General features: G+C 39.0%; 1 protein-coding gene across 1 annotated transcript in view; it reads right to left on the reverse strand.

Annotated features, from left to right (window-relative positions):
• Nucleotides 1-8155, reverse strand: part of kcnt1b (potassium sodium-activated channel subfamily T member 1b) — a 175674-nt gene extending 167519 nt beyond the window's left edge. Inside the window, exons 1-2 of the mRNA XM_069916271.1 lie at nucleotides 8042-8155; nucleotides 3314-3446 (exon numbers count right to left, since the gene is read on the reverse strand). Of these exons, the coding sequence (XP_069772372.1) occupies nucleotides 3314-3446; nucleotides 8042-8155 (247 nt within the window). The remainder of the gene's footprint in view (nucleotides 1-3313; nucleotides 3447-8041) is intronic.
• Nucleotides 8156-26378: the final 18223 nt, after the last annotated feature.

Consider the following 26378-nt stretch of genomic DNA (forward strand, 5'->3'; position numbering starts at 1 on the left):
TTTTTCTTGCAAACACAACAAACAAAAACAAAACAATCCCTCCCTCCCTTCCATACATACAAATCCGTTCACCATCAGAGCTTACATTTTAAATATATAGAGTACAGTTGGGGAAACTTATAGTTACTTTTATAAACCTTTATTTTCCTTTTTATTACTGTATCTGTGCCCCTATGTGGTCCGGGTATGGCTGCCAGACCTTTACAAAAGTGTCATATTTGTTTTTTTAAAGTTATATGTGATATTTCTTTCTATAGGCTGCTGAAGATCCAGCTGCGCTGGATGGGTCACGTCTCCAGAATGGAGGACCATCGCCTTCCCAAGATCGTGTTATATGGCGAGCTCTCCACTGGCCACCGTGACAGAGGTGCACCAAAGAAGAGGTACAAGGACTGCCTAAAGAAATCTCTTGGTGCCTGCCACATTGACCACCGCCAGTGGGCTGATCTCGCCTCAAACCGTGCATCTTGGCGCCTCAAAGTTTGGCGGGCAGCAACCTCCTTTGAAGAAGACCGCAGAGCCTACCTCACTGACAAAAGGCAAAGGAGGAAAAACCCAAAACCCAACCCCAACCCACCAATTTTCCCCTGCAACCGCTGCAACCGTGTCTGCCTGTCCCGCATCGGACTTGTCAGCCACAAACGAGCCTGCAGCTGACGTGGACTTTTTACCCCCTCCATAAATCTTCGTCCGCGAAGCCAAGCCAAAGAAGAAGAATAAAGCTGTTCATTTCTGCAGTCCATCATGCTAGAGTAGAGGGGAGTCGGACTTCCAAATGGTCGTGATACAATTTTTTCCAACTGCCAGTGTTATTTTTATAAATGAGATTTGATACTTGGTAATTTTGACACTTATTTCCATGAAATTACCATATAGATATAGCTCCAGGTCGCCCGTGAAGGCCATTCCAGTTATCCATTGCTTGTCTATTACTCAAGTTCAGTTGTACCCTTATCTGGGCACCCTCAACTGGATGGATTAACATCGACTTCTCTGGTTTACAATAAACCCCCACCACCCCAATTCTCACCTTCCCTCTTATCATATCCAATTAGCACCTTTCAGCTGTTGGTCATTCTTCAGTTTTATTCAGATTCCTTCCTGGTTTTTTTCTTCTACCTTGAAGGGGTCAGGCCTGGAACGTCAGTCATATATCTTTACCTCCCATGAACAGCGTGAAACCGGCTGTGTTCCTTGATGATTTCTCTGTGTGTTTTACTATAATTGCAGTATCTGCATATTTTTCATTTTTCAAGTCCTCCCTGATACTGTTCTTGACTGACCTATCATGTCACGGCTGCTTCAATATCATTTATGTTCTATCTTTACCTTAGAATCCTTTCACATTTTACCCAAGTGAAACTGCATTACCACCAGAAAAACAGCCAGAATATTTATGCTAAATAGGTTTCACTTATAATCCCGTGGATATGCCCAAAACGTACAAACACTCCATATATTCTGGCAAGCAACAGTTTGAACCTGTCAATTGCAGTAGCAGGAACAGAGAATCATATGTGGCAGTAAAGCAATCAGATAACTCAACCTGTGTCTGTATTGATACGAGAAAACATGGCACGTTGCACAAATTTATATGCCCTCCTCTTTAAGTGAGCACAATAGGCATAATGAATCACTTCAATAAACCAAAATAGGCAAAACTATCCTGAGAGTGTAGGCCCTTTCAAACTGCCAAGTAAAATGGGATTAATTGGGCAATTTGCATGATTATCGACCCAGATACAAGGCGATTTGAAAGGGTCAGCCTGGTCAGAATCCAACCTGGTCCCTGACTTACCTCAGAGGTGGTCAGGGAATCCAGTAAAACCTACCCGGGTGTCCTGCTCTGGCAATTTGAAAGGAAAATGCCTGACCTGGTTACTCAGATGATATCTGCGCTTGCATGTGTGCATCGCAGGGAAACCCCTGTGTGGAGTGCTGCTGCCGCGATTGAGATGGGGGTAGGGGGATATTGGAGGGGGGGGGGTGAGAGTGGTTGCTGCCATTGCCAGAGTGGTTCCAGCACCATGGGGGATTATGGGTAAGGAAGACAACCATTACTCCTGCATCGAGCTGTCGCTGTGGCCTGAGTGGCGATCACGCAGCAACCATCCTTCCCTCAGTTTGCAGCAGCTGCATGTTGCTGTAGGGCAGGTTCGGGATGGGGGACTGACAGCCGATACTTTCGGTGAGTGTGTGACGCATCATGGGGGTGGGATCCCTTTTAAATCGCTGGTTGGTCTGGCTGCAATTTGAAAGGTGCACCATGCACCACAACCCAGTAATTGCACCCAGGTTCCAGGAGGGCTACCTGGATGCTGCAGTTTGAAAGCATCTAGTTATTCATAGGGACTGCATTCTGTTCTACTCACTGCCAAATCACAGATCTGTCTGTGTGATCTTGTTCTATGCAAAATAGCTGCAGTATTTTTCAGTTACTTTCACAATATAATTATGCGTTAAGTCCTTCAAGATGTTATGGTATGAAGCGTGAAGACACTGCATTAATGAGTGTTTTGTAAAATACCACTTGTGGCCAATGTGAAACAGGTCTGTTTTTACCTCAGAAATACCTCAGCAATAATCCTGCTCTTGTCACTAGGCCATTTCATGTCAGACTTCAACCTGGAGGCTGGCTAAAAGAGCAGATTGAAAACTTAAAACTTACCTTTCAGACAGCAGGTCCTAAAAGGCTACTCCAGCATAGGATTCATATGGAGAGGCGCCTCGTAGCGCCCTCTGGGTCCGAAGGAGGGGGGGGGAGGGCAACTGGTGCCCTAGCGTCACCTGTCATAAATATATGGCAGAGCAATGGCAGTCTTCCCTACCCATAATTCCCCCATGCAGCTGGAACCACTCTGTGTTTCCCAAAACAGTTCCAGCTGCAAGAGGAATTATGGGGTAGGGATGATGGCCTTGCTCTGCCACGTTTTGAGCTGCAGAGAGCAGCCCCGAAGGCTGAAGCAGCCCAGTGAGGCTGTCAGATCCCGAACCAGCTGCCCCCGACAGCTTCTGCTGGCCCTCGCTGCTCCAGCCTGCCGCCCCTGCGTTGAGGGGGTCATGGAGGGAGAGGGGTGAGTGGGGAGATGGGTCACAGTCTGACGGCATCATCAGCCCACCCCTAATCAGCTGCTTGCAGTGGCTGTACATTCAGGTCAGGCGGAGGAGCCATTATTCTTCCCTGAGAAGGGTTGGAATCGGCACTTCAGAGCCGGCCACAGCACATTCAGAGAGGTAAGTATTTAGGCTGAAGGGCAAAAGAACCTCCACCTTTACAGACGGGTGTTTTCCCTGCTTGAAAGTGCCTACTTACTTGATCTTTGGTTTTTGATGAAGAAGAGTTTGAGCCGTTCCTTGAAGGTGTTCTCGTTCACATAGAATTCTACCTGCACCCTTGGGAAACAGAAAATAGATGATGTAACAATGTTTATAGCAGTTGCTTTACACTATGTGTTACATTTATAACATTAGTTAATAGCAAGTTAAATTTTACTTTGCTTCAAACATTCAATCTGAGCAGCAAGTTGACCGAGAACTTACATAACGGATCTAGCTCTTTTTGTCCCCCCTCATAAGCAAAGTTAGTGACAAAATTGAAGCCCAACAGAGATGGTCAGGGTGGTGTCATTCCACACAGGGAGACCAAGCGCAGATGAGGCAACCACTTCCCTATCCACACATGACACCTAGATCTCCCAGTTGCCAGCCATTTTAATCCCCATCCCCATACTGACCCTATCTGTTCTCACCCTTCACCATTTCCAGGATGAAGCCAAACACAGATTTCCCATTGCTTAGAAAATCCCTGGTATTGTTCAAAAATCAGAGGTGACTGTTCTGGTCACCACATTACTGGACAGACAATAAAATTACAGGAAAGTTCCAAGAGGATTTCCCAAAATGTTAACAGGGCTGGAGAATTTTAGTTATGAAGAAAGACTCCCTGGAGTTGTTTTCCTTGTAACTCAGAGGACTGAAATTAGAGGTGCAGGAAATTACGTGGCCTGAATAGAGTGGATAGAAATGACCCATTTCTCTGAGCAAAAGTGCATGGATTTATGGTTAATGGTAAAAGGACATGAGGGAAATGAGAATTTTTCTTTTCCGACATCCTCCCTTCTCACTTACCCCCACGGAGTTTAGTGGGTTCTGATACACACTGCCTGAGGAGATTGAAAGAGAAACAGTCACTAACCATTTGATGTGCTGTAACTGCATGGCAACTAGCTAAACACTACAGTACAGGAATTGAGTGTACAAGAGTTTTCTGGCTGGCATGAAAATAATGGGCTGAATGTTCTCCCTCTTAAAAATAAAGTTTTACAATTCAGAGCCAAAGTAGACAGTTTAACGCAATGATCTAGAATACATGTATTGAAATGTGATGGAAAAGTCTTCATCACAATTTTAAAAAGGAAATTACATCAATACTTGAAATAGAATAGGGAAAGATAACAACTTATTAGTTTCCTTTCTCCCAAAGAGCAAAAGGACAAAGGACAAAATGGTCAATCGTTCGACAATTCTTGCATACTCCAAGGTCAAATACTTCAGATTACAATGCTAAAAACAATCCTGTGGCAAGAGAAAGCAGTACAGGTTTGGAAGAAAATCTGATCCTATGTACACAGAGAATATAAAGTAACATTTCAGTGAATTGGGTTAATGTTGTCAGTATCAATTGATTGATTTTTATTTCAGTATGCACATGCTAAATTATTTACCGATGAACATTCATGAATTCCCCTTATTGGTTTCTTGGCACCCAACAATGCCAGCCATACACCATAGGTTCAAGATGAATGTGAAATGGAGCAGCAAACTTCAATAGTGACCGGTTGAATAACTTAACACACAAAGTCCAGACAACCCAAGTGAATGGATTGCCACTGCAACGTTCCTCCAGTCATCCAAAGCAAGTGTAATTTTGGATTAATTTACTACTGAAGAGACACAATACAAAAAAAACCCCTACATTCTGTACTTGATTCTGCCTGGTGGACAACATATAGCCCCATAAAAACATGGCTTGGACATCTGTCTATTTATTGCATTTGATGATAAAAAGGAAAAATCTTAAATTTTGCTAAAATTATTAAACTGCAGAACAGGCAAGTTCAGATAGTTCTACTTTCACATATATATACTGAAACACAATATCCCAAGGCTTGGACATCTCCTTATTAATAGAAATTCAGATCATTAATGCATTTTTGGGTCTTTCATCTGTCATTTTCAAGAGTGCAAGGTATTTCAAACATTTTGGCATACAAGTTTACACGGGAGTTGGTATTTAATTGCTCTTGTGCTGAATGAGACACTAATAATGGCAGAGCGATAACAGCAACTGTTGCCTGATCTAATGTCTGATGAATCTATGGCAGTCCAGCCAGAAGGGACCATACCAGATTAACTGTGCTTTTCCCCCCCCCCCCCTTCTTCCTGTTTCCCTTCTGCTACAACTGAGCAAAGGGTGAGCCTTCAATTTGCAAGATTATATGACAAAGAAGGCTGTAATAAATCTCAAAGTGTGCTCTAGGTATCTTTGAGTACAGTTCTGGCAATGAAGACACCAACAGACTTATAAATCAGATTGTGGGAGGCAAAATGATCTAATAGTTGCATTGCCCTTGTGTACATAAGTTACACAATGAAATTAGGAACCCATTTCTCAGATTTCAGATTACCCAAAGGTCATATATAACTATGTTGTCATGACTCAAATAAAGATGGCAAATCATCACTTTCTTGTGGGAAATAATGCAAGAAGAAGAAACTGCTGGTCTTATCAGTAACATTTACATTTCAATTTGGGAAGCTGCAGTGATGAGAACATTTTGATTGGTCCCTGGATAATGTAATGATGCATTGTGGTTATACACCAACAAACCATTGAGGGACTTCTTCCTGGTTATGGTACATCTTCTGTTCAAATCTGGATTTTGTAAAGTGTTGTGACAGTGAAGGCCATCATGTGCTCTCCAGTAAGAGAATGACGAGTATTTAACACTCAAGAAGAGGCTATACCCATCATCTATCAAGGAGTCTCCCAAGACAAAGATGTAAAATTATACCAGAAACAAATTGACCACCAATCAAGAGGGTGTCAAGCACCTGAATTTTGAATCAACTTCCTCAAAGGTTTAAGGCATAGATGGCTACAAATCAAATCAATGTAAATGGGACTAGTATAGATAAGAGCAACTCATTGACTTCAGGTTTCTTTCAGAATGGAAGAATTTAGAGGCAAAAGAAGAGTTAATAATCTTGCGTTGGAGTTGGGTTCCTCATTATAATAGTGACAGCTCATTGATACTATGCATTTAATTTAGAGATGCACCCATCTGAGAATGCATTAGTGTTAGGCATGTTTCAGCTTTGGCATCCTTTGCTCTGAAGCAGAACTCAGTTGGCTCAAACCACATTATAGAAATTTGAACAGGAGGACACAATAGGGGGTGTTGCACTACTGGAGATGCTAGCATTTGGATAAAATGCTAAACCAGATTCCTGTCTGTCTTCCAAGATGAAAATAAATTACTCTCAGTCACATCATGAAGAGAGATACAGGCAGCTTTCCCTCCAGTGACCTGACCAACAATTATACCTCCAGCAATGTGACTGAAACAGATTATCAGTTATTACCACAGTACTGTTTATCAAAACTGTTCTGTACAAACTGTATTTCCTACCACAGTAATGACTCTTTAAGAATGATTTAAATTGTTTATATGGGATTTAGGGACATCCAGAGGCAGTGAAAAGTACAATAAAAATATACAATATTTTCTTTTCCCTCTGGCTGCAGAATACAAAACAATGCTGGTTGAAAATCTTAGTGATTCATCTGTAGCTTTGACTGCTGCCACACTGTTGGCCTTGGTATTAATGGATAAGGTGTGGAGCAACTCCTTAAACAAGAGCTAAGAAAATTACAGGAGTGCTAGTTCGTGGACTATTAATAGAGCAGAATTGGGCTTTACCAAATTTACCTGCTGATACTTCATTGTCTGGATCTCCCAAAACATGAAGGGGCAAAATACTGCCCTTTTCTGGGGCAAAATTTTACCAACACAAGATAACAAAGTGCCATCCATATTCCAAGTGAAGGTACCCTGCAGGAGTATTCAGTCTAAATAGCTCCTAAAAGATAATATAGAATCTAAATCACTGATGTTTACCTGAATTTATCATCCATCTTGAATCTAAAACAGTCATTAGAAATTCAGCACCTCAATCTAGGAGTTGCCAAATGGTAACTAATTAACCTACAATCTAATTAATAATGTAAAGGAGATAAACCAAATCAAGTTTATTTCTCCACACTTGTCATTTGATAGAAATTTGTCTCCTAAAAAGCAACAAAATAATAATCAAATAATCCCATTTAGAAATTGGCCAGGTCACCAAAATGAACACATGAGCTCAAAAATAAGATCATGATTTATTTCACTTTGAAAGGACGGACAGCCCACAATTCCTGCTCTGTTCTCTATAGCAGCCATTAAAACCACAAACTACTGGCTCAGGACACGGTAATTATTATGCCACAAAGAAACAAATAGAATTGATAAAAATAGTAATTGTCAACTAAATGTTTCTGAATTCATTCTGCTTTAGTATGTCAACAGCAGAAGAATGTACCAGCAGAACATTGAGCCGACAACTTAAAAATCAAACATTATATTATGGAATTTTACTAAAACACTAAATGGGATCAAGCACATAGTGTACAAGGAGCTTATGCTAAATTTATCTTCCAGATTCTCTGTGTATACGATCTACAAATTGTCAGGCTTCTGCTGTGAAGTGTGAAGAGGATGGGGGCGTGGCAAGATGGCGTAGAGGGCAGATGTGCAGTTCCACCGTTCCTCAGCCAGTTTTTTAAGCACCCAGCTTTAAAGTTTATGTAAGTGATTAAAAGTTGTATTTTTATTTTTGGGAACACTAGTGGGTCATAATGGCGACTAATGTTAAAAAAAACGAAAGTTCAACTACATAAGAAATTACCTTTTAAAAGTGCTGAAGAATTGAGGCCTACCTGTTTAACTGAAGTCACGGAATTGTCATTTGGAACCTCCAAGGCACAGAGAACTCCTGCCAGGCTGAGTATTACACCAGCATCGATCTTGTCTCCACAAGATGGTGCCAGCATGATGACGAGCTCAGCCGGAGTCGATCCACGTGTTCGCGATGTTGGGCACGTGGGCGACCTGGGTGAGAGAAGAGCCCTTGAGTCTGGGCTGCTGTCGGGTGGACTGGGGACCGGAAGCCGCCTCTGCGCAGTATCTGGCCTTACCGGGCTTGTGTGGTGCTTCAAGGGTTCATGAGCTACTGGACCGTGTGTGGGCTATGGGGGGCCCGTCGGGTATGCAGACTCGCAGCCGCATCAGGAAGGAACCGACAATGCTGGAAGAGGAAGACTTACCTTTGAGGAGCAGTTCACAGGAACAATTGGAGGTGGAGTCTAGAGAAGGTAGGCCTCAAAATGTGGAATTGGAATCTGGAATGGAGTCTGTTTGAACAGTCTTGGAAGGGATTGCCTATCAAATGGACAATGTGCTTTAACAAATGACTCAAGGTTTCTGGATGTGACAACTACAATATCTAATATGTCTGAAGATATATCTAGAGTTAAGAGGGATGTCAGTAAATGTATTAAATCAGTGGACACAGTGCAAGAAAATAAAAAAAAATTGAAATAGCTTTTTCTGAATGTAAAATTCTAGTTGAAAGTAATAAGGAAAAAATGGAGAAAGTAGAAGATTTGTTTGTGGATTGGGAAATCCAGAAGAAAGACTTACTGAAAAAAATTGATTCATTGGAAAATCAAAGTCGGAGAGATAATGTGAAAATTGTGGGTCTCCCAGAAGACATTGAATGGTCTGATCCAATAAAATTTTTCAAGAATTGGATTCCCGAGGTGTTGGGTAAAGAGTTTTTTTTTCCGGAAGGTTTAGTATTGGAGAGGGCACATTGAACGTTACAAAAGAAACCGTTACCGGGACTTAGTTCGTTGCCTGAACTATCAGGACAGAGAAATTATATTACGGTTGACGGTACAGAAGGCACAACAAAGTCAATCTCCAATGAGGATTCAAAATAACAGAGTATTTTCTTTTTTTAAACAGATTTGAGTCAGGAAATTATTAGGTGACGAAGGGAATTTAATTTGGCTAAAGAAGTACTGTGGCAGAAGGGTTATAAATTTGCTTTTTGACACCCTGCTGTGTTAAAAGTCTTTTATGGCAACTTTCAATCTCAATTTTTTTGAGAATGACCATGATGCATTAATTTTTGCTAATTCATTACCAGAATTACGAGGACATGGAAGAGTTTCGCCACCGTCGCCTAAAAAGGCAAATGGAAATGGGCAGAATGGGAAAAATTGAAAAAATGGAAAGAAAGACATTTTAACACAAAGTCTTATTGACATTGAAGATCCAGAACAATCATTGGGAATGGTTGAATCTATTTACAGTACTGGATTGTATTGATGAGAATTATATTTTTCTGGCTGGGGTAGGTGGACAGCACTGAAATCTTTAATAGTCATCTGCCACTAGTGGGGTTTACCACACCCAGTTTTTTAGGGCTTTACTACCTTTGGGTAGTTTGTTTTTTGGGGATAATTAATTTTTTTTACATTAAAAAAATATTTAGGGGAGGGAGAGTGGTTTTAAGTTACTATAAGGGGAGCAATATTTTGTATTAAGCGATTATATTGTTAGTTTATAAGGATGTCTAATTTGATATTTGCAACTTTTAATGTTCAGGGGTTAAATAATCCGATTAAGGGAAAGCGAATTTTGGCTTATATCAAGAAAAAGAAAATTGATATTGCCTTTTGAAACACATTTGACTGAAAAATAACATTTGAAATTGAAGAGAGATTGGGTTGGACATGTGTTTTTTTCTTCATTTAATTCTAAGGCAAGAGGTGCAGCAAATTTAATTATTAAGAATTTGCCTTTTGAATTGCAAACTATGGAAAGGAATGCTGGAAGGGTTTTAAGGGAAAATTGTAAAAATTTTACTGAATCTTGGACTTTGCTTAATGTTTATGCACCTAATATGGATGATGAATGTTTTATTTCGGATGCTTTTTTGTTATTAAATCAAGCTAATGAAAATATTTTAGTTGGGGGAGATTTTAATTGTGTCTTGGATCCTTTGCTGGATAGATCCCCAAAAAGTATAAAGAAATCAAAGCTGGCGATACAAATTGGGGCCTTGATGAAAGATTTAAATCTGGTAGATATTTGGAGAAGGGTTAATTCTACAGAGAAGGATTTTTCTTTTTCCTCATCTCAACATGATTCATCTTTTAGAAGAGTTTTTTTTTAGTATTGGCACATTTACAAGGAAGGGTACTACAGGTGGAATATAAAGGGAGGGTTATACCAGATTATTCTTTATCTTGCACAAGTTCAGAAGTGGTAGGTTCACCTTATAAATGGAGAATTAACACAATGTTATAGAAAATAGAGTTTGTTACCTTTGTTAAAGAACAGATTACTTTGTTTTTAACTGAGAATGCTAATTCAGTAGAAAGTCATTTTGTGTTATGGGATGCATTAAAAGCTTACTTAAGAGGACAGATTATTAGCTATACCACTAAAGTTAAGAAGCAGTATATGGCAGAAAGTTTAGAATTAGAAAAGCAAATTGATGAATTGGAGAAGGAATTTCAGAAGGAAGTGACAGAAGATTTTTAAAAAGTGGCTTTGGTTAAACTGAAATTGCATTATAATACGTTGCAGACTTATCAATTTGAGCATTTAATTAATCAGTCTAAGCAGCGTTACAATGAGTTGGGTGAGCGGGCACATAAGGTACTTGCATGGCATTTAAAGATGGAACAGGTTTCACGCACTATTAATGCTATAAAAAAGTTCAATAGTTACCTATAAACCTCAGGAAATTAATGACCAGTTTTATTCATTTTATAAAAAATTATATACTTCTGAGGGTAAACAGGATAGTGGTTTTATTGATACTTATTTATCCAATCTCTTTTCAGTGCCAACCGCTCAGTCCAAGATTCCGCCCTGCTCCAGCTCCCTCAACAGCCCCTAAGGCTAGAGCTGGATGAGGTTCTCACCCTGGATGAGACATATAAGGCAATCGAACAACTGAAAAGTGGCAAAGCAGCAGGTATGGATGGAATCCCCCCAGAGGTCTGGAAGGCTGGCGGCAAAACTCTGCATGCCAAACTGCATGAGTTTTTCAAGCTTTGTTGGGACCAAGGAAAACTGCCTCAGGATCTTCGTGATGCCACCATCATCACCCTGTACAAAAACAAAGGCGAGAAATCAAACTGCTCAAACTACAGGGGAATCACGTTGCTCTCCATTGCAGGCAAAATCTTCGCTAGGATTCTACTAAATAGAATAATACCTAGTGTCGCCAAGAATATTCTCCCAGAATCACAGTGCGGCTTTCGCGCAAACAGAGGAACTACTGACATGGTCTTTGCCCTCAGACAGCTCCAAGAAAAGTGCAGAGAACAAAACAAAAGACTCTACATCACCTTTGTTGACCTCACCAAAGCCTTCGACACCGTGAGCAGGAAAGGGCTTTGGCAAATACTAGAGCGCATCAGATGTCCCCCAAAGTTCCTCAACATGATTATCCAACTGCACGAAAACCAACAAGGTCGGGTCAAATACAGCAATGAGCTCTCTGAACCCTTCTCCATTAACAATGGCGTGAAGCAAGGCTGTGTTCTCGCACCAACCCTCTTTTCAATCTTCTTCAGCATGATGCTGAACCAAGCCATGAAAGTACATCCGGTACCGCACGGATGGCAGTCTCTTTAATCTGAGGCGCCTGCAAGCTCACACCAAGACACAAGAGAAACTTGTCTGTGAACTACTCTTTGCAGACGATGCCGCTTTAGTTGCCCATTCAGAGCCAGCTCTTCAGCGCTTGACGTCCTGCTTTGCGGAAACTGCCAAAATGTTTGGCCTGGAAGTCAGCCTGAAGAAAACTGAGGTCCTCCATCAGCCAGCTCCCCACCATGACTACCAGCCCCCCCACATCTCCATCGGGCACACAAAACTCAAAACGGTCAACCAGTTTACCTATCTCGGCTGCACCATTTCATCAGATGCAAGGATCGACAATGAGATAGACAACAGACTCGCCAAGGCAAATAGCGCCTTTGGAAGACTACACAAAAGAGTCTGAAAAAACAACCAACTGAAAAACCTCACAAACATAAGCGTATACAGAGCCGTTGTCATACCCACACTCCTGTTCGGCTCCGAATCATGGGTCCTCTACCGGCACCACCTACGGCTCCTAGAACGCTTCCACCAGCGTTGTCTCCGCTCCATCCTCAACATCCATTGGAGCGCTTTCATCCCTAACGTCGAAGTACTCGAGATGGCAGAGGTCGACAGCATCGAGTCCACGCTGCTGAAGATCCAGCTGCGCTGGATGGGTCACGTCTCCAGAATGGAGGGCCATCGCCTTCCCAAGATCGTGTTATATGACGAGCTCTCCACTGGCCACCGTGACAGAGGTGCACCAAAGAAAAGGTACAAGGACTGCCTAAAGAAATCTCTTGGTGCCTGCCACATTGACCACCGCCAGTGGGCTGATAACGCCTCAAACCATGCATCTTGGTGCCTCACAGTTTGGCGGGCAGCAACCTCCTTTGAAGAAGACCGCAGAACCCACCTCACTGACAAAAGGCAAAGGAGGAAAAACCCAACACCCAACCCCAACCAACCAATTTTCCCCTGCAACCGCTGCCACCGTGTCTGCCTGTCCCGCATCGGACTTGTCAGCCACAAACGAGCCTGCAGCTGACGTGGACTTTTTACCCCCTCCATAAATCTTCGTCCGCGAAGCCAAGCCAAAGAAGAAGAATTTATCTAAATTAGCGTTACCAGCATTAGAAGAGGAGGTTGTTATGGATCTGGAAGCTCTGTTTACAGAATTAGAGATTAAGGCGTCTATGTTGGAGATGCCCAATGGGAAGTCATCAGGCGACGATGGGTTTTTGGTGGAATTCTATAAAACATTTTATGAAGATTTATCTTTGGTGTTTGGGGAGGTATTACAACAAGTGAATGAACAGCATGAGTTACCAGAGTCTTGCTCTAGTGCTTTAATTACTGTAATCCCATTGAAAGTGTCTTTGTATAGACCTATTTCTTTATTGAATGTCGATTATAAAATTATAACAGAAGCATTAGCAAATCGACTTGCCCAGTACTTACCTAAATTGATACATGTTGATCAAACAGGTTTTATTAAAAATAGAAATGCTTCAGATAATATTCTTCGATTGATTAGTTTGGTCAATGCATATTGACAGCAGCCCAACCATCCAATGGTGGTTGCATTTGTCGCGGAAAAAGCCTTTGATAGGGTCAAATAGGATTTTTTATTTAAAGTATAGGAGAAGTTTAAATTTGGTCCTTTTTTTATTGGTTGGGTTAAAGTTTTATAGATGAACCCGATTGCTAGGGTGGTGACAAATGGTCAAGTCTCATCATCATTTAAATTGATGCGTTCAACTCAACAAGGTTGTCCATTGTCACCAGCCCTGTTTGCATTGGCTATTGAACCATTAGCTCAAACAATAAGACAGAATGAATAGATAAGAGGGATAAGTTATGGATGAAGAGTATAAGATTAATTTATTTGCAGACGATGTTTTGATGTATTTAACAAACCCAGAACAATTATTACCACATTTGCAGGAATGTTTATTACAATATGGAACATTATCTGGATATAAAGTTAATTGGGACAAGAGTGAAATTTAGCCAGTCAGAGAAGGAAACTATTCAGAGTATAAAAATGTTATAAAACTGAAATGGTCTGATAAAATTAAATATTTAGGAATAATTGTAAATACTGAGTCTCAATCTTTATACAAGTTAAATTATGTTCCTTTATTTTAAAAAAATTAAAGCAGATTTAATTAAGTGGAAAGATCTTCCATTAACTTTAAATGGTCGAGTTAATTGTATTAAGATTAATGTTTTTCCTCATATTCAATATTTATTTCAATCAATTTATTTCAAAGGGATTTTTTCAGGATTTAAATAAAGTCACGAGAGAATTTTTATGGAAAGGTAAATTACCGAGGGTAGCATTATTTAAACTTACTTGGAAGTAAGTGTTAGGTTTGCTTCAATTACCCCATTTTCAAAATTATTATGAAGCAGCTCAGTTGAAATTTGTTAGTGGACTGATAGATCTGGACCAACATCTGAGTTAGGCTAAAGTTGAGATGGCTTGTATTTCTGAAGTTGAGGTGTATCAATTTATATTTGGATGGAATGTAAATTTGTTGAGGGAATATAATATGCTGATATTAAAACATCTATTAAAGCTATGGACTAAAAAAAAAATTTTAGGATCAAAAGGTAAATTGTCAATTTCAACTCCACTATAGCTTATTTCTTTTTCAATGTTTAATAAACATTTAAAGAGTTGGGTATTAAAACTTTACAGGATTGTTTTGTAGAAGGACAGTTTCTTTCTTTTAATAATTTGAAAGAGCGTTTTGATATTGCTGAAAATTCTTTATTTGTTTATTATCAACTTGGAGCTTTGGTGAAAAATATGTATGGTAGAGAGATGATTTTACCTGTATTGACGGAATTTGAGTCTTTGATTTCTTCTATACCAAAAAGGGGTTATATTTCTGTTATGTACCAAGTATTACAAGACAATATGGATAAACCGGAATGGGAGAAGTCTAAGCTTAAATGGGAAAATGATTTAGCCTTTGTTTTCCTGAAGACTATTGGGCAGATACGTGTCATGATAATGTTACTAAATTGATGAATGTACAGTATGGAATGGTTAAACATAACTTTTTTCATCAGTTGTATTTAACCCCAGAGAAATTGAAAAAATATGATTTTAGTAATTCGGACTCTTGTTTTAGATGTGGTGTATATACTGGAACTTTTTTTTTTACATGCTGTTTGGTCGTGTGTGCATGTACAACCATTCTAGGAAGAAATTAAGTTAATTTTAGAAAAATTATATAACTTTAAGTTACCATTAGATCCAGCTATTTTTTAAATGGGTTATATGATTCCTTTAAAGGGATTAGGGTTGGATAAATTTCAAATTGCATTTGTATATTTGTAGCTCGTATATTTGAATGTCTGTAGCTTGAAAATGTGTAGCAAGTACATGGAAAGATAACATAGTGATTAATATAATGTGATGGGATAATGAATTGAAAGCTTGTATTGTTATGGAAAAAATTACATATAATTTACATTGTAATTATTCTTTTTTTTGTTAATAAGTGGTCACCATATTTGGAATATATGCATTTAGATATATTTTGATTTATTATATATTCTTAGTTTCTGTTTATATATTTTTGGCTCTCCTTAAGAGAGCTGGCTGATGGGGTGGGAGGGGATTTGATTTAATTTGTTTTTATTATTTTTTTTTCTTTCTGTTTTTAAGAAAAAAAAAATATATATATATCCATATAAAATTTTCTTTATGGAATGTATTCTGTATTGCTACTAATCTTTCAAATAAATAAAGTTCTTTAAAAAAAATGTATGAAGAGGATGGGCCTTGCACATTGAAGCAGCTCACTTGCCATCAGAAATTGGGGAACCTAACCTTAACTGACATGAAGCCCAAGGCACAATACTGCCATTTGGATGGGATCTCTTTTAAATGTTTTCTGTGACACTTGCTCTCATTTGTGACTCATCTCCACTTCACCATTTCGAAAACCCAATATCTGGCTCTAAAAAGCACCTAAAACTCACATCCTGTTTCTCCCTCAGCTCTTTATCTTCTTTCTGATCAATCATTTGATCCCATTGTCTAAATTAGTCAATTTTTCTTAAGATTTTCTGTCTGAAACCATGAAGTTGTGTTATTTGCAAAGAAATATATTATTTCCAATTGACTGTATAGAGAAATAAAACATTAGAATCCATTTCCTGTGCCAATTATTTATCTGTCACAAGATTATTACCACACATACATCCCAAGGATCCAGTCTGAATGACCTCACTATCCTCCACACCATGCAGATGACAATCAATCATAAATAAAAATGGGCTTTCAAACCATTTAGAAAATTGTGATGCACAAACACATTCTTTGATGGGATACGTGTGGATAGAATGAATAAAAGCCCTCAAGCTGTTCCCCAATACTGGCTACTTGATTAATTTCTAATTCTTCTGCCCTCTCCCCCACCACCCAAACAGATAAATTACGTGAGGCAATATCTCAAATTTAGAGCAGTGTTTTGCAAATTTTGTAAAGGTGAATTTCTGTAACACGAACTACCAAAACGCAGGGGTTGCCTGCATTTGGTCACTTGTTCTCCGTTGGCTCATCTCCAAATCTCGTTCGTAATAGTCCTGCTAGATATTTTGGGATGTTACCTCACATTAAAAACTCATATATGAATGTTATTAAATTATTTGAAAAGCAATAAACAAATATAAGGAAGGTAATTTTAAACATTTAGACATAAAGCATGATAACAGGCCAACAAGCCCATGCCACACAATTATACCCAATTGATATACAACCCCAGTACATTTTGAGCTATGGGAGAAAACTGGAGCACCTGGGGAAACCCCATGCAGACATGTGTAACAGCGTTGCACTAACCATTACATCCTTATAGGGAATTTGTAATGACACAAAAGAGAGGTAATACAAACTCTGAGAAAGGGAGTCATCTGGTTGAAAAAGTGTTCAAGCATAAAAGCTTCATGCATCATAAATAAGGACTTATAATAAGAGCAAAAATTTCATAATGAACCTTATGTTCATCCACAGTAAGAATATTGGGCACTTTTCAGTAAAGATGTGGTCTTTGCCAATGAATGATGCAGAAGATATTTCTAAAGATAGTTTTAAGAATGAAGGACCTTCATTCCATAGAACAGAGATGGTTGAGAGGAGATCTGATATAGGCATTTAAGATTCATGAAACAACTAGACAGAGTGGATGGCTAAAAAAATTCCCATTATCAGGATATAGGGAACACAGAATGAAGGTGACTAGAAAAAGTACCTTTCTTTGAACACAGCAAATTATTAGGAATGTTACAAGCCCAAAGGACCCCAAAACCCAGCAGCTATAGACATTCACCAAGACAAGTGGTTTTTAAAACAAAAGTTATTTTTAATCAACTTTAAACATGAAAATAGAATCAAACTTTAACGTAACTCTATTACTTAACTAATCCAAATTAACCCCCTTCCTAATTCTAAGTGCACGTATATGTAGTGTGTGTGTGTGTGTGTGTGTGTGTGTGTGTGTGTGTGTGTGTGTGTAAATTTAAGAAAAGTTATTTGGTTCACAGTTCAATTTCACTTCTTCCAAATTCTCTGGATGCAGGCAATTCTTATACTGTTCTTAGAATTTAACATGTATAAAGTTCAATAGGCTTTGGTGCTTGAAGATAAATCTCTTACCACTCAGGAAGGTTCTTGTAGGGTTTGCATAGAGAGATTTGTTGTTCTAGGATTTCCACAACTGAGGTACCACCATTAGTCACTTCAATGTCTCACTGATGAAACTTGCCCCATCAGGGTTTTTCTAGATGGTAACTTCTTTCTTCAAACTACCATAGAGTTCCATTCCACTTATTCCAAGAGAAACATCAGACAGATAGCACTTCCAGCCATCCTCTGCTCTGGAACTTTTCATCAGTTTCAACCAGCTCTTCCTGGCTTGCACTGTTCAGCTGCTTTAGTGACACACACACTAGCTGACTGAGAGAGCTTCTCTTCTCTTTCTCTCCAACTGAAACTTCCAACCCAACAAAAACATGTTACTCACTCACTTGCAAAACCCCCAACTTCTTCAGCAATATCTTCAGTTATTTCTTCTGCTCAAGCTGTTAGATAAACATAACCTAGGAGTGACCTTCCTGTAAGCACCCTGCAGAAAGATACTTATAGCTATCCTGGCACCAGTTCATAACAATGGTCATTCATTTTATGACATCAATTCAATTAACACCTACTTGTGAATATGCATAACATTCTCCAGAGATCTTCAATATTTCTTCAGTCTTTCAAATAAGATCTGTTTTAAAATGTGTGCATGTAACCTACTATAAATCTTACCAAAATCCCCCCAAATATTACCAAATTCTCCCAAAATATTTATCCATGACAGGGTCTATAATACACTGTCAAAATGCAGTAATAGAATTCAAAGGGAGCTGGACAAGTACCTAAAAGGATACAATTAGTAAGGTTACAGGGATAGGGGAGTGGGTTGAGCTAGTCTGTTCTTGCTCAGTCAATACAGGTTTATACGTGAAATGGTCTCTTTCCTTACTGTAGCCATTCTGTGATATCTGTGACCCCAACCCAGAACAGAATCCACTGTAAAATTCAGACATTTAAGTGTAAATGTTGCAAAGTACAACATGCCACTCAACACAGACAGTGTTCATTGAAGAGCAAGGTTTGACAATCAGCCCAAGAGTAATGGCTCTCGCGCTCAACTCTCTCAAACTCTCACCGCACCAAACATTGGAGACTTCCCAGTGTGACTGCCACTTTTATCAGTATTTTTAGAAATTATCTTTCTTGGGTAAATAGATGAAAAATTACCATTTTTGCTGAAAGGTCACCATCTGGCATCATATTGTGAACTCTAGACTGCATGTACTTAAAAGACCGGAACAAGCCCAAACCAGATTGATCATGAGAGAATGATATCAAACCACCACATATAACATCTTAACACAATTCACAAAATGCTGGAGATACCCAGCACTTTTGTGCATTGTACTCAACCCCAGAACATGCAGAATTGTTTTGTTTAACTCCAGATAACATTATAGATCTAGAGTCAGCATTAATATAGATTTAATTCCATTCACCAATTTTGACCAATGTCAACATGCAACTAATCTTATACATGCACCTGATCTATTTTTAATTAAATAGATATTGAATTCATTGTTAATGTGCATTTGATTTTTAAATGAGTGAAGGGAAAGTCAGAAAAATGGAATGATACTCCAATCAATGCCGAAATATACATTTGATGATTATTTAATACAAAATGTACTGTCAGCCACAAACGAGCCTGCAGCTGTCATGGACATTACCCCTCCATAAATCTTCGTCCGCAAAGCCAAGCCAAAGAAAAGAAAATACAAAATGTAAACATGAGAAGTATTAATAATGTTAACTGGATGCATTAACCATTGTCCCAATATTTACAGCAGCAGTTAAAATTAATTAGATTTCAGGCTGTTATATATTATAGTTCCATTTATCTGCAGTACCAGAGGATACCCAGGGATGGCACTATACATTTATCTGCAGTACCAGAGGATACCCAGGGATGGCACTATACATTTATCTGCAGTACCAGAGGATAACCAGGGATGGCACTATACATTTATCTGCAGTACCAGAGGATACCCAGGGATGGCACTATACATTTATCTGCAGTACCAGAGGATAACCAGGGATGGCACTATACATTTATCTGCAGTACCACAAGATACCCATGGATGGCACTATGAATTTGCAGTCGCATTAACGTCAGGCACTCTCTGGACACAAGGTTTCAGTACCTTGGATTTTGATTCCCTTGGTTGCTTAGATATCGACTCATGTGGAAAGGTAATTCATCAGCCCTTACAGTGTTCATATATTTTGTTCAAGGCACCAGATTTCATGGCAGTTTCTGGATAATGAATATTCTCAGGCAGTTCAATACCAACTAAAGTGTAGTTAGACATCCTCAATAAAGATTCATAATGACCACTGAACAAAAATCAGAACCAACTATTCCTAGAATATTTTGTAAAAATTGTCACTCTCCACATTCTCCCACCACAACTGATATCCAGCAACCAGTCAATCTCAGCACTTAAAAATATTGGATGTGCTTGATATTCTTGCCTGCACATTTAATCACTTATATATTTGAGAGCTCCAAATTTCTGCCAATACTTTTTTCACCTCATCATGCTCTCTTTTATTTAGGATGCTCTTAACTATTCCAAATAATACCCAATAGCAAGGCAACCATAAAATGTGCCGATTACTCCTTGAACTCTCCTTCATGATATTTAGTACAAGATAACGTACTCAGAAAATGAGCAACAAATCTCTGAAATTTTACTTTTAATCAAATTGGTGGCAAGTGACAAAGCTGGCAATGTTTGATTGAGAATGAATACAAAGCACCTTCAAAAGGCAACTTCAGATCAAGTTGTTTTCATCCCAGAGTATGGTGGCTGAAGTAACACAGAGAAAATGAAATGAACTTGTCCTGATCTTTCGGGAGTGCCTCCACATTCGGATGGAAACATCAGTACTGTCAGTTGAAATAAAACACTCCATGATATGCTTGGTCTAACTGTGCTAAGCCTTTGCCCAATGCACAACATGTGCTTGCAAATTAAATGATCACTTTTCTATTTCTCCAAAAAGACCACAGAAGGGATTCCTACACATCAGCTAACCAGCACAACCTGTATTTTAAAGAGAGACAACTCTAGTAAAGGCAAGAAAACACTAGTCTGAAGGCTGAATGAATGTACCTGGCAATGAGCACCTTACATTTATCATACTCTGACAGTGGATGGATCATAAAATGTTGTACTCCCAATGGATGACTGCTTTCATACCAGTTTTAAATTTTAGATTGAGACACATAGCACGATAACAGGCCATTTCAGCCCACGAGCTCGTGCCACCCAATTAGACCTAATTGGCCTGCAACCCCCGGTATGTTTTTGAACAGGAGGAGGAAACTGGAGCTCCCAAGGAAAACCCACACAGACAAAGGGAGAACATACCAACTCTTTACAGACTGCACAGGATTCGAACTCCAGTCCCAATCACTGGCGCTGTAATGGTGTTCTACTAACACCAACATATAACCCTAAAAAATTTACCTGTGGGCCACGCAGAATTTCTACTCATTGGTAATCGTAAACTACACTCAAGAAGAAATATATGTGTACAAAAGAGAGAAATGTAAACAAACTGCAATACAGAAAAAAAAATATATTCAGTGATAAATAACATGCAAAGTAAGAGTCCTTAAATTAATTTCTGATTGAATCTGTTGTTTAAAAGTCTGATGGTTGATGGGAAGCGACCATAGATGACACTTTCCAAGTTCTAATATTTCCCAATTTCAAAACGTCATCTTCACAGAAACTTAAGTGTCGATATTCCAAATTACCATCTTATTAATTCAATAAATCAAACTTCATAGTTGCAGCTGTAAGTAGCTTTAATTCGTTGTATAATTTCACATTGAGATTTTCATAGGGATGAGTAACAAAACATACTGTATAATGATAATGATATTCAACTTTAAATAGATACAAAAGGAATAAATAAGATGAACTCAAAGAAAAGTATCTCGAGAGCTTACAACTCTGTCATGATTCTTCGAAGAATGAGATGCAAATTCTCGGTCTGCTTAGATATGATGACATATGACATCATGGTAACTGTGTTAACCCTACAAACAACAATTTTCCTTAAAGGGATAGTTATAAAATTAAATACAAATCAAAAACACAAGGTTTTAACCTTTATAACGACTCTTCCTCAACCTGATAGTACAAGTCTTGTGGCACCCATACCTCTTTCCTAATGGTAACAATGAAAATAGAGCATGTCCTGGATGGTGTGGATCCTTAATGATGGCAGCATTCCATGTAGATTATCTCTATACGAAGGAAACTTTTGCCTGCGATGTACTACTTTGTGTTCATTACCTTTTGCAGGGCTTTCTGCTCAGAGGCAGTGGTGTCCCCTAAAGCAGCCATGATTCAGCCGGTCAGCACACATTTCATTACACATCTGTCAGAGTTTGCCAAGGTTTCTGATGACATGCTGGACCTCTGCAGTCTCCTGAGAAAGTAGAAGTGCTGACATGCTTTCTTCACGAATACATTAGTTTGTTGGATCTAGGAAAAGTCCTCCAAGATAGTGAACTTTAGAAACTTAAATTTGCTCACCCTCTCCACCTCTGATCCCCCAATGATCACTGGATGGTTGTGTAGAGGACACCATGAGAGCACTGGATGCAGGAGATGACCCAAATACCTCTAGGTTTCCTTTACTGAAGTCTGCAATCAGCTCCTTGGTCTTGGTGACATGGAGTGTGAGGTTGTTGTTAGTAGACCATTCAGCCAAGTTTTCAATCTCCCTCCTGTAAGCTGACCCATTATTCCTTTTTGTACAGTTCACTGCTGTGGTATTGTGAGCAAATTTTTAAATGGTATTTCATCATACTGAGCTATTGTCATAGGTGCAAAGTGAGTAGAGCAGGGGGCTGAGGATGCAACTCTGTGGGGCTCCTGAACTGATGGGGATTGTCGAAAAGTTCTTACCAATCCTCATTGAGGTGAGGAAATCCAGGATCCAATTTCTTAGTAGGGTGTTGAGTCCCAGATCTTGGCGTTGGCAGATTGGTTTTGAGGGGATGATGGTGTTGAATGACAAATTGTAGTCAATAATTTTTAAAATTTAGCCATATAGCTCAGCTATGAGCCCATGCCACCCAAATACCCCAATCAACCTACAATGTCTGTACATTTTTGAAGGGTGGGAGGAAAATGGAGCACTCGGGAGAAACCCATGCAGACACGGGGAGAAGGCACAAACTCCTTACGAACAATGCCAAATTCAAATCCAGGCCGCTGGCACAGTAATAGCTTTGCACTAACCTCTACGCCAACAATGCCACTCCAATTAACATCTGATGTATGCATCTTTGCTGTCTAAGTATTCCACGGTTTGGTTTAGAGCCAGCAAGATGGTATCATTGCTCAGACAGCAGTTGATAAGCTTCAACACCTGGTTCTCAAAACACCATCATTGTGGATGTGAGTCAATAGTCATTTGGGCAGGTTACCACACTCTTATTGTGTACAATTATGAATGAGGCCTACTTAAAATAGATGGGTACCACACCCTGTAAAAGGAAGATATCCTTGAATACATTCATCAGTTGGTCAGGACACAGTTTTCAGTCCTCAGCTGGGTACTCTGTTCAGACCAGATGCTTTCCTTAAGTTCACTCTCCTGAAGGCATGCAGCTCATCATCCTCGGATATGGACAGCAGAGGATCATCAGGGGTCATGGTGGTTCCGGTGGTCAAATCAGGTATAGGCCTACAGTACACCCACAGTGAGCGCAGATGGGAGTGATGCTTCGCTGTTTCCTATCTTGTACTATGTTGTATTTTTTTTTAACTTCTATTTTATTTAAACTTCCATGAACATGCCTGACTCGCTTTCACTAACTGGAGAAAACAATAATTCATGCCTGCAATATACACCACTTCCAAACAAGCTTAATCCTAAAAAAAAAGCTGAGATGAAGCTGATTTATCTATAATCGCATTATTAACAGCATTGAGCTGCTTACCTGCCAATATATTGACTTCAAACTTCCTCCTTATTTTCTTTAAACATTTTTTCATAATCTTCACCATCTAATTTCTGTCCTTTTATTGTGTCCCAACTATAATAGTTAATCTCTGCCTTTGATATTATTCACCTCCTCTCTCTTGCCCACTATTAATGATGGACATTTCAGTCAACACAATCCCATAACTTTCTAAGAACATTAGAAACAGAGCCAAAAGGTGCCTCACCTGTTTTATATTCTATCTTATGTCTACGTCCATCTGAAACCACTTTTACCAATTCCTCCCCAAAGTGACCAGTACCAACAATTGAACACATACAGCACTCTGAAATAGAGAAATTTTATTCTTCAACGACCGCAAAAAAATAATTTCAGGGTTGTATGTGATGTCATATATGTATTATAACAATAAATCTGAAATCTGAAAACATTTTAGTACAATGTCTCTAACCAAAAGGAGTTTTAAAACTCACTCATAAATTATGTAGCTGTGCAAGCAATCTTACTAAAAAGATGCAGCGATATGAAATATTTAAGTGAAATAGGTTGATGGAAATTTTATTGCAAAAGTTATTTGACCTTCCTTTGTTTGAATAGTGGAATTGAAATTATGGATGAATGCTATTCCTTTTGCAAACCACTGAACATTTTGGTGCAAAAAAGCAGCAAATATTTTCCAGCATCTTCTCAGAACTAAAGAGGACACAAGGTTCCATCCAAATATTAGAATGGGATTGAGGAAGTCAGTACTGTAAGAAAATATTAAATTATCAAGTAACACACTTGTCCAGGGAGAGGTAAATATAAGTCTATATTAAGTCTCATTTAGTAATTGAATGCTTTAAAATGACAGCAAGCCAAATATGCATCAAAATGGGTGAAGAATACTTCAATTATATGAGTGTTGTGTATGAATAAATCAGTGAGTTGTGTAAACCAAAGATGAAAACAGCCTGAATTTATTTTGGATTAGAAACACGTTACCCAAAAAGGTGATAAATGGCAATTCAATCGTAACTTTAAAAAGGGAAAATATTGAGTGAAACACAAAAGTCTGCAGCAAAATGGATGAAGACAATGAGGCAGTACCAAAGTAGTCATCGATGTAGTGGAGAAAGAGTTAAGGGACTTGCCTTTGTAGGCTTGTAGCATGTATTTCTCCACATAGCCAACAAAAAGGCAGGCATAGCTGGGGCCTATGCAGATACCCATGGCTACCACTTTGACCTGGAGAAAGTGAGATGAAAGAAAGAAATTATTGAGGGTGAGGACAAGTTCTGCCAGCCCTCCTCTGGCTCCTTCCAAGTGAAGCAACATTTCACTTGTGAATCTGCAGGGGTCATCTACTGCATCCAGTGCTCTCGTGATGTCCTCTACATCGGAGAGATTGGATGCTGACTGGGAGATTCCTTAATTGAGCACCTTGGCTGTGTCCATTGCAATCACTTGGAGACCCATTTCAATTGCTCATCCCATTCCTTTGCTGACATGTCTATCCATGGTCTCATGCACTCCCAGACTGAAAGCACCTGCAAATTGGAGGAACAACATCTCATCTTCTGACTTGGCACCCTCCAAGAGATTGGCATTAATATCAACTTCTCTAGCTAAACCACCCCCCTTCTTCCCCATTGCCCTCCCCTAGGTCTGTCTCTGTTCCCCGCCTTCTTTCACATAAACATAATAAATTCTTATCTCACCCGTCCCATATTATATCCCATTAATATCTTTTGTTGGTCTGATTCTTCCTCCAGCCAGCATTGTCTAAATTCTGAGATTTTCTGCCTCTAGCTCATTCTGCTTATTCCTTGAAGGAGAGCTCAGGCCTGAAACATCCACAATATACCTTTTGCTTTTTATGGATGCTGAAAAGTCTGGCTGAGTTCCTCCAGCATTTCAATGTGTTTTTAAAGGGGAAACATTGAACAGCTATGAGGAAAGTGTTTCTTTTTCTTTCCAAAATACCATCACTGGCATAATGGACCAAAGGGTCACCTGTATTAATGCAGGGAGCAATAACCGATTGGATCTGGATTGCTTATTATCCAACATTTCATGATCAGTTTACTGGGAAATGGTCCATTTGGTAAATGGATACTGTCTAAATGGGACTCAATTGTTTAAATTCCCTGAACCTCTAGCTTAGGCAAGTAAATCTTTTCTGCACTCAATTCAAAAACCCACTTTGAGGTTTAAAAAGGTTTGATATTATAGGGAAACTAAATCAATTTCAACATAACATTTGCAGCAACTGATTAACCTACTATTAGTGATCAATAACATTCACTCATTTCAGAATTGAATAGCTCTTTTTTTTGCTTATTTTATTTCAATAACTGAACTCAGTGACATATATTGATGTATCCCTTTACCCGTGATTTTATATTTTATCCCTTATACTAGTAAAATAAAATGGGAATAAACACTGGTAGGCTGACTGCACTGGGAGAACCAGGCCTGGGCATTGGTAATACAGTAAAAACCTGTCTAGAAAAATACTGGAGAGGGGTTTTCCATACTCTATGAAAAATTTTCAATATGGATTTAAGACCAAACCCTTTGGTGGCCCTCTTCAGTATGATGGGAGGGAATTATTCTTCTTTATCTCCAGCTCAGAGTTGCACCATTTCCTTTAGCCTCTCTTTTGGCGAGGAAAGCGATTTTACTTAAATGGCAGGATGCTGCCCTGCCTACTCCTGATCAGTGGTTGTGTAACAACATGTTTGAATATGGAAAAGATTCGTTATTCAGTTAATAATTCAAATATAAGATTCCAGAAGTTATGGGGTCATTTATGACTCACTGTCTTACTTTATAATTTTACTCCAATGTCATTAAATTGTCTGACTTGTATCTTTTCCAAGTTCTTTACACATTTTTTACCTTCATTTTTCTTTTACTACCAATCATAGCATCTGGCAATATGATTAGGTACAGGGTGTGAGTTTTTCTCCTTTACTATTTTCTTTTT

Source organism: Narcine bancroftii, chromosome 1 (assembly GCF_036971445.1).
Source record: "Narcine bancroftii isolate sNarBan1 chromosome 1, sNarBan1.hap1, whole genome shotgun sequence".
NCBI classification, from domain to species: domain Eukaryota; kingdom Metazoa; phylum Chordata; class Chondrichthyes; order Torpediniformes; family Narcinidae; genus Narcine; species Narcine bancroftii.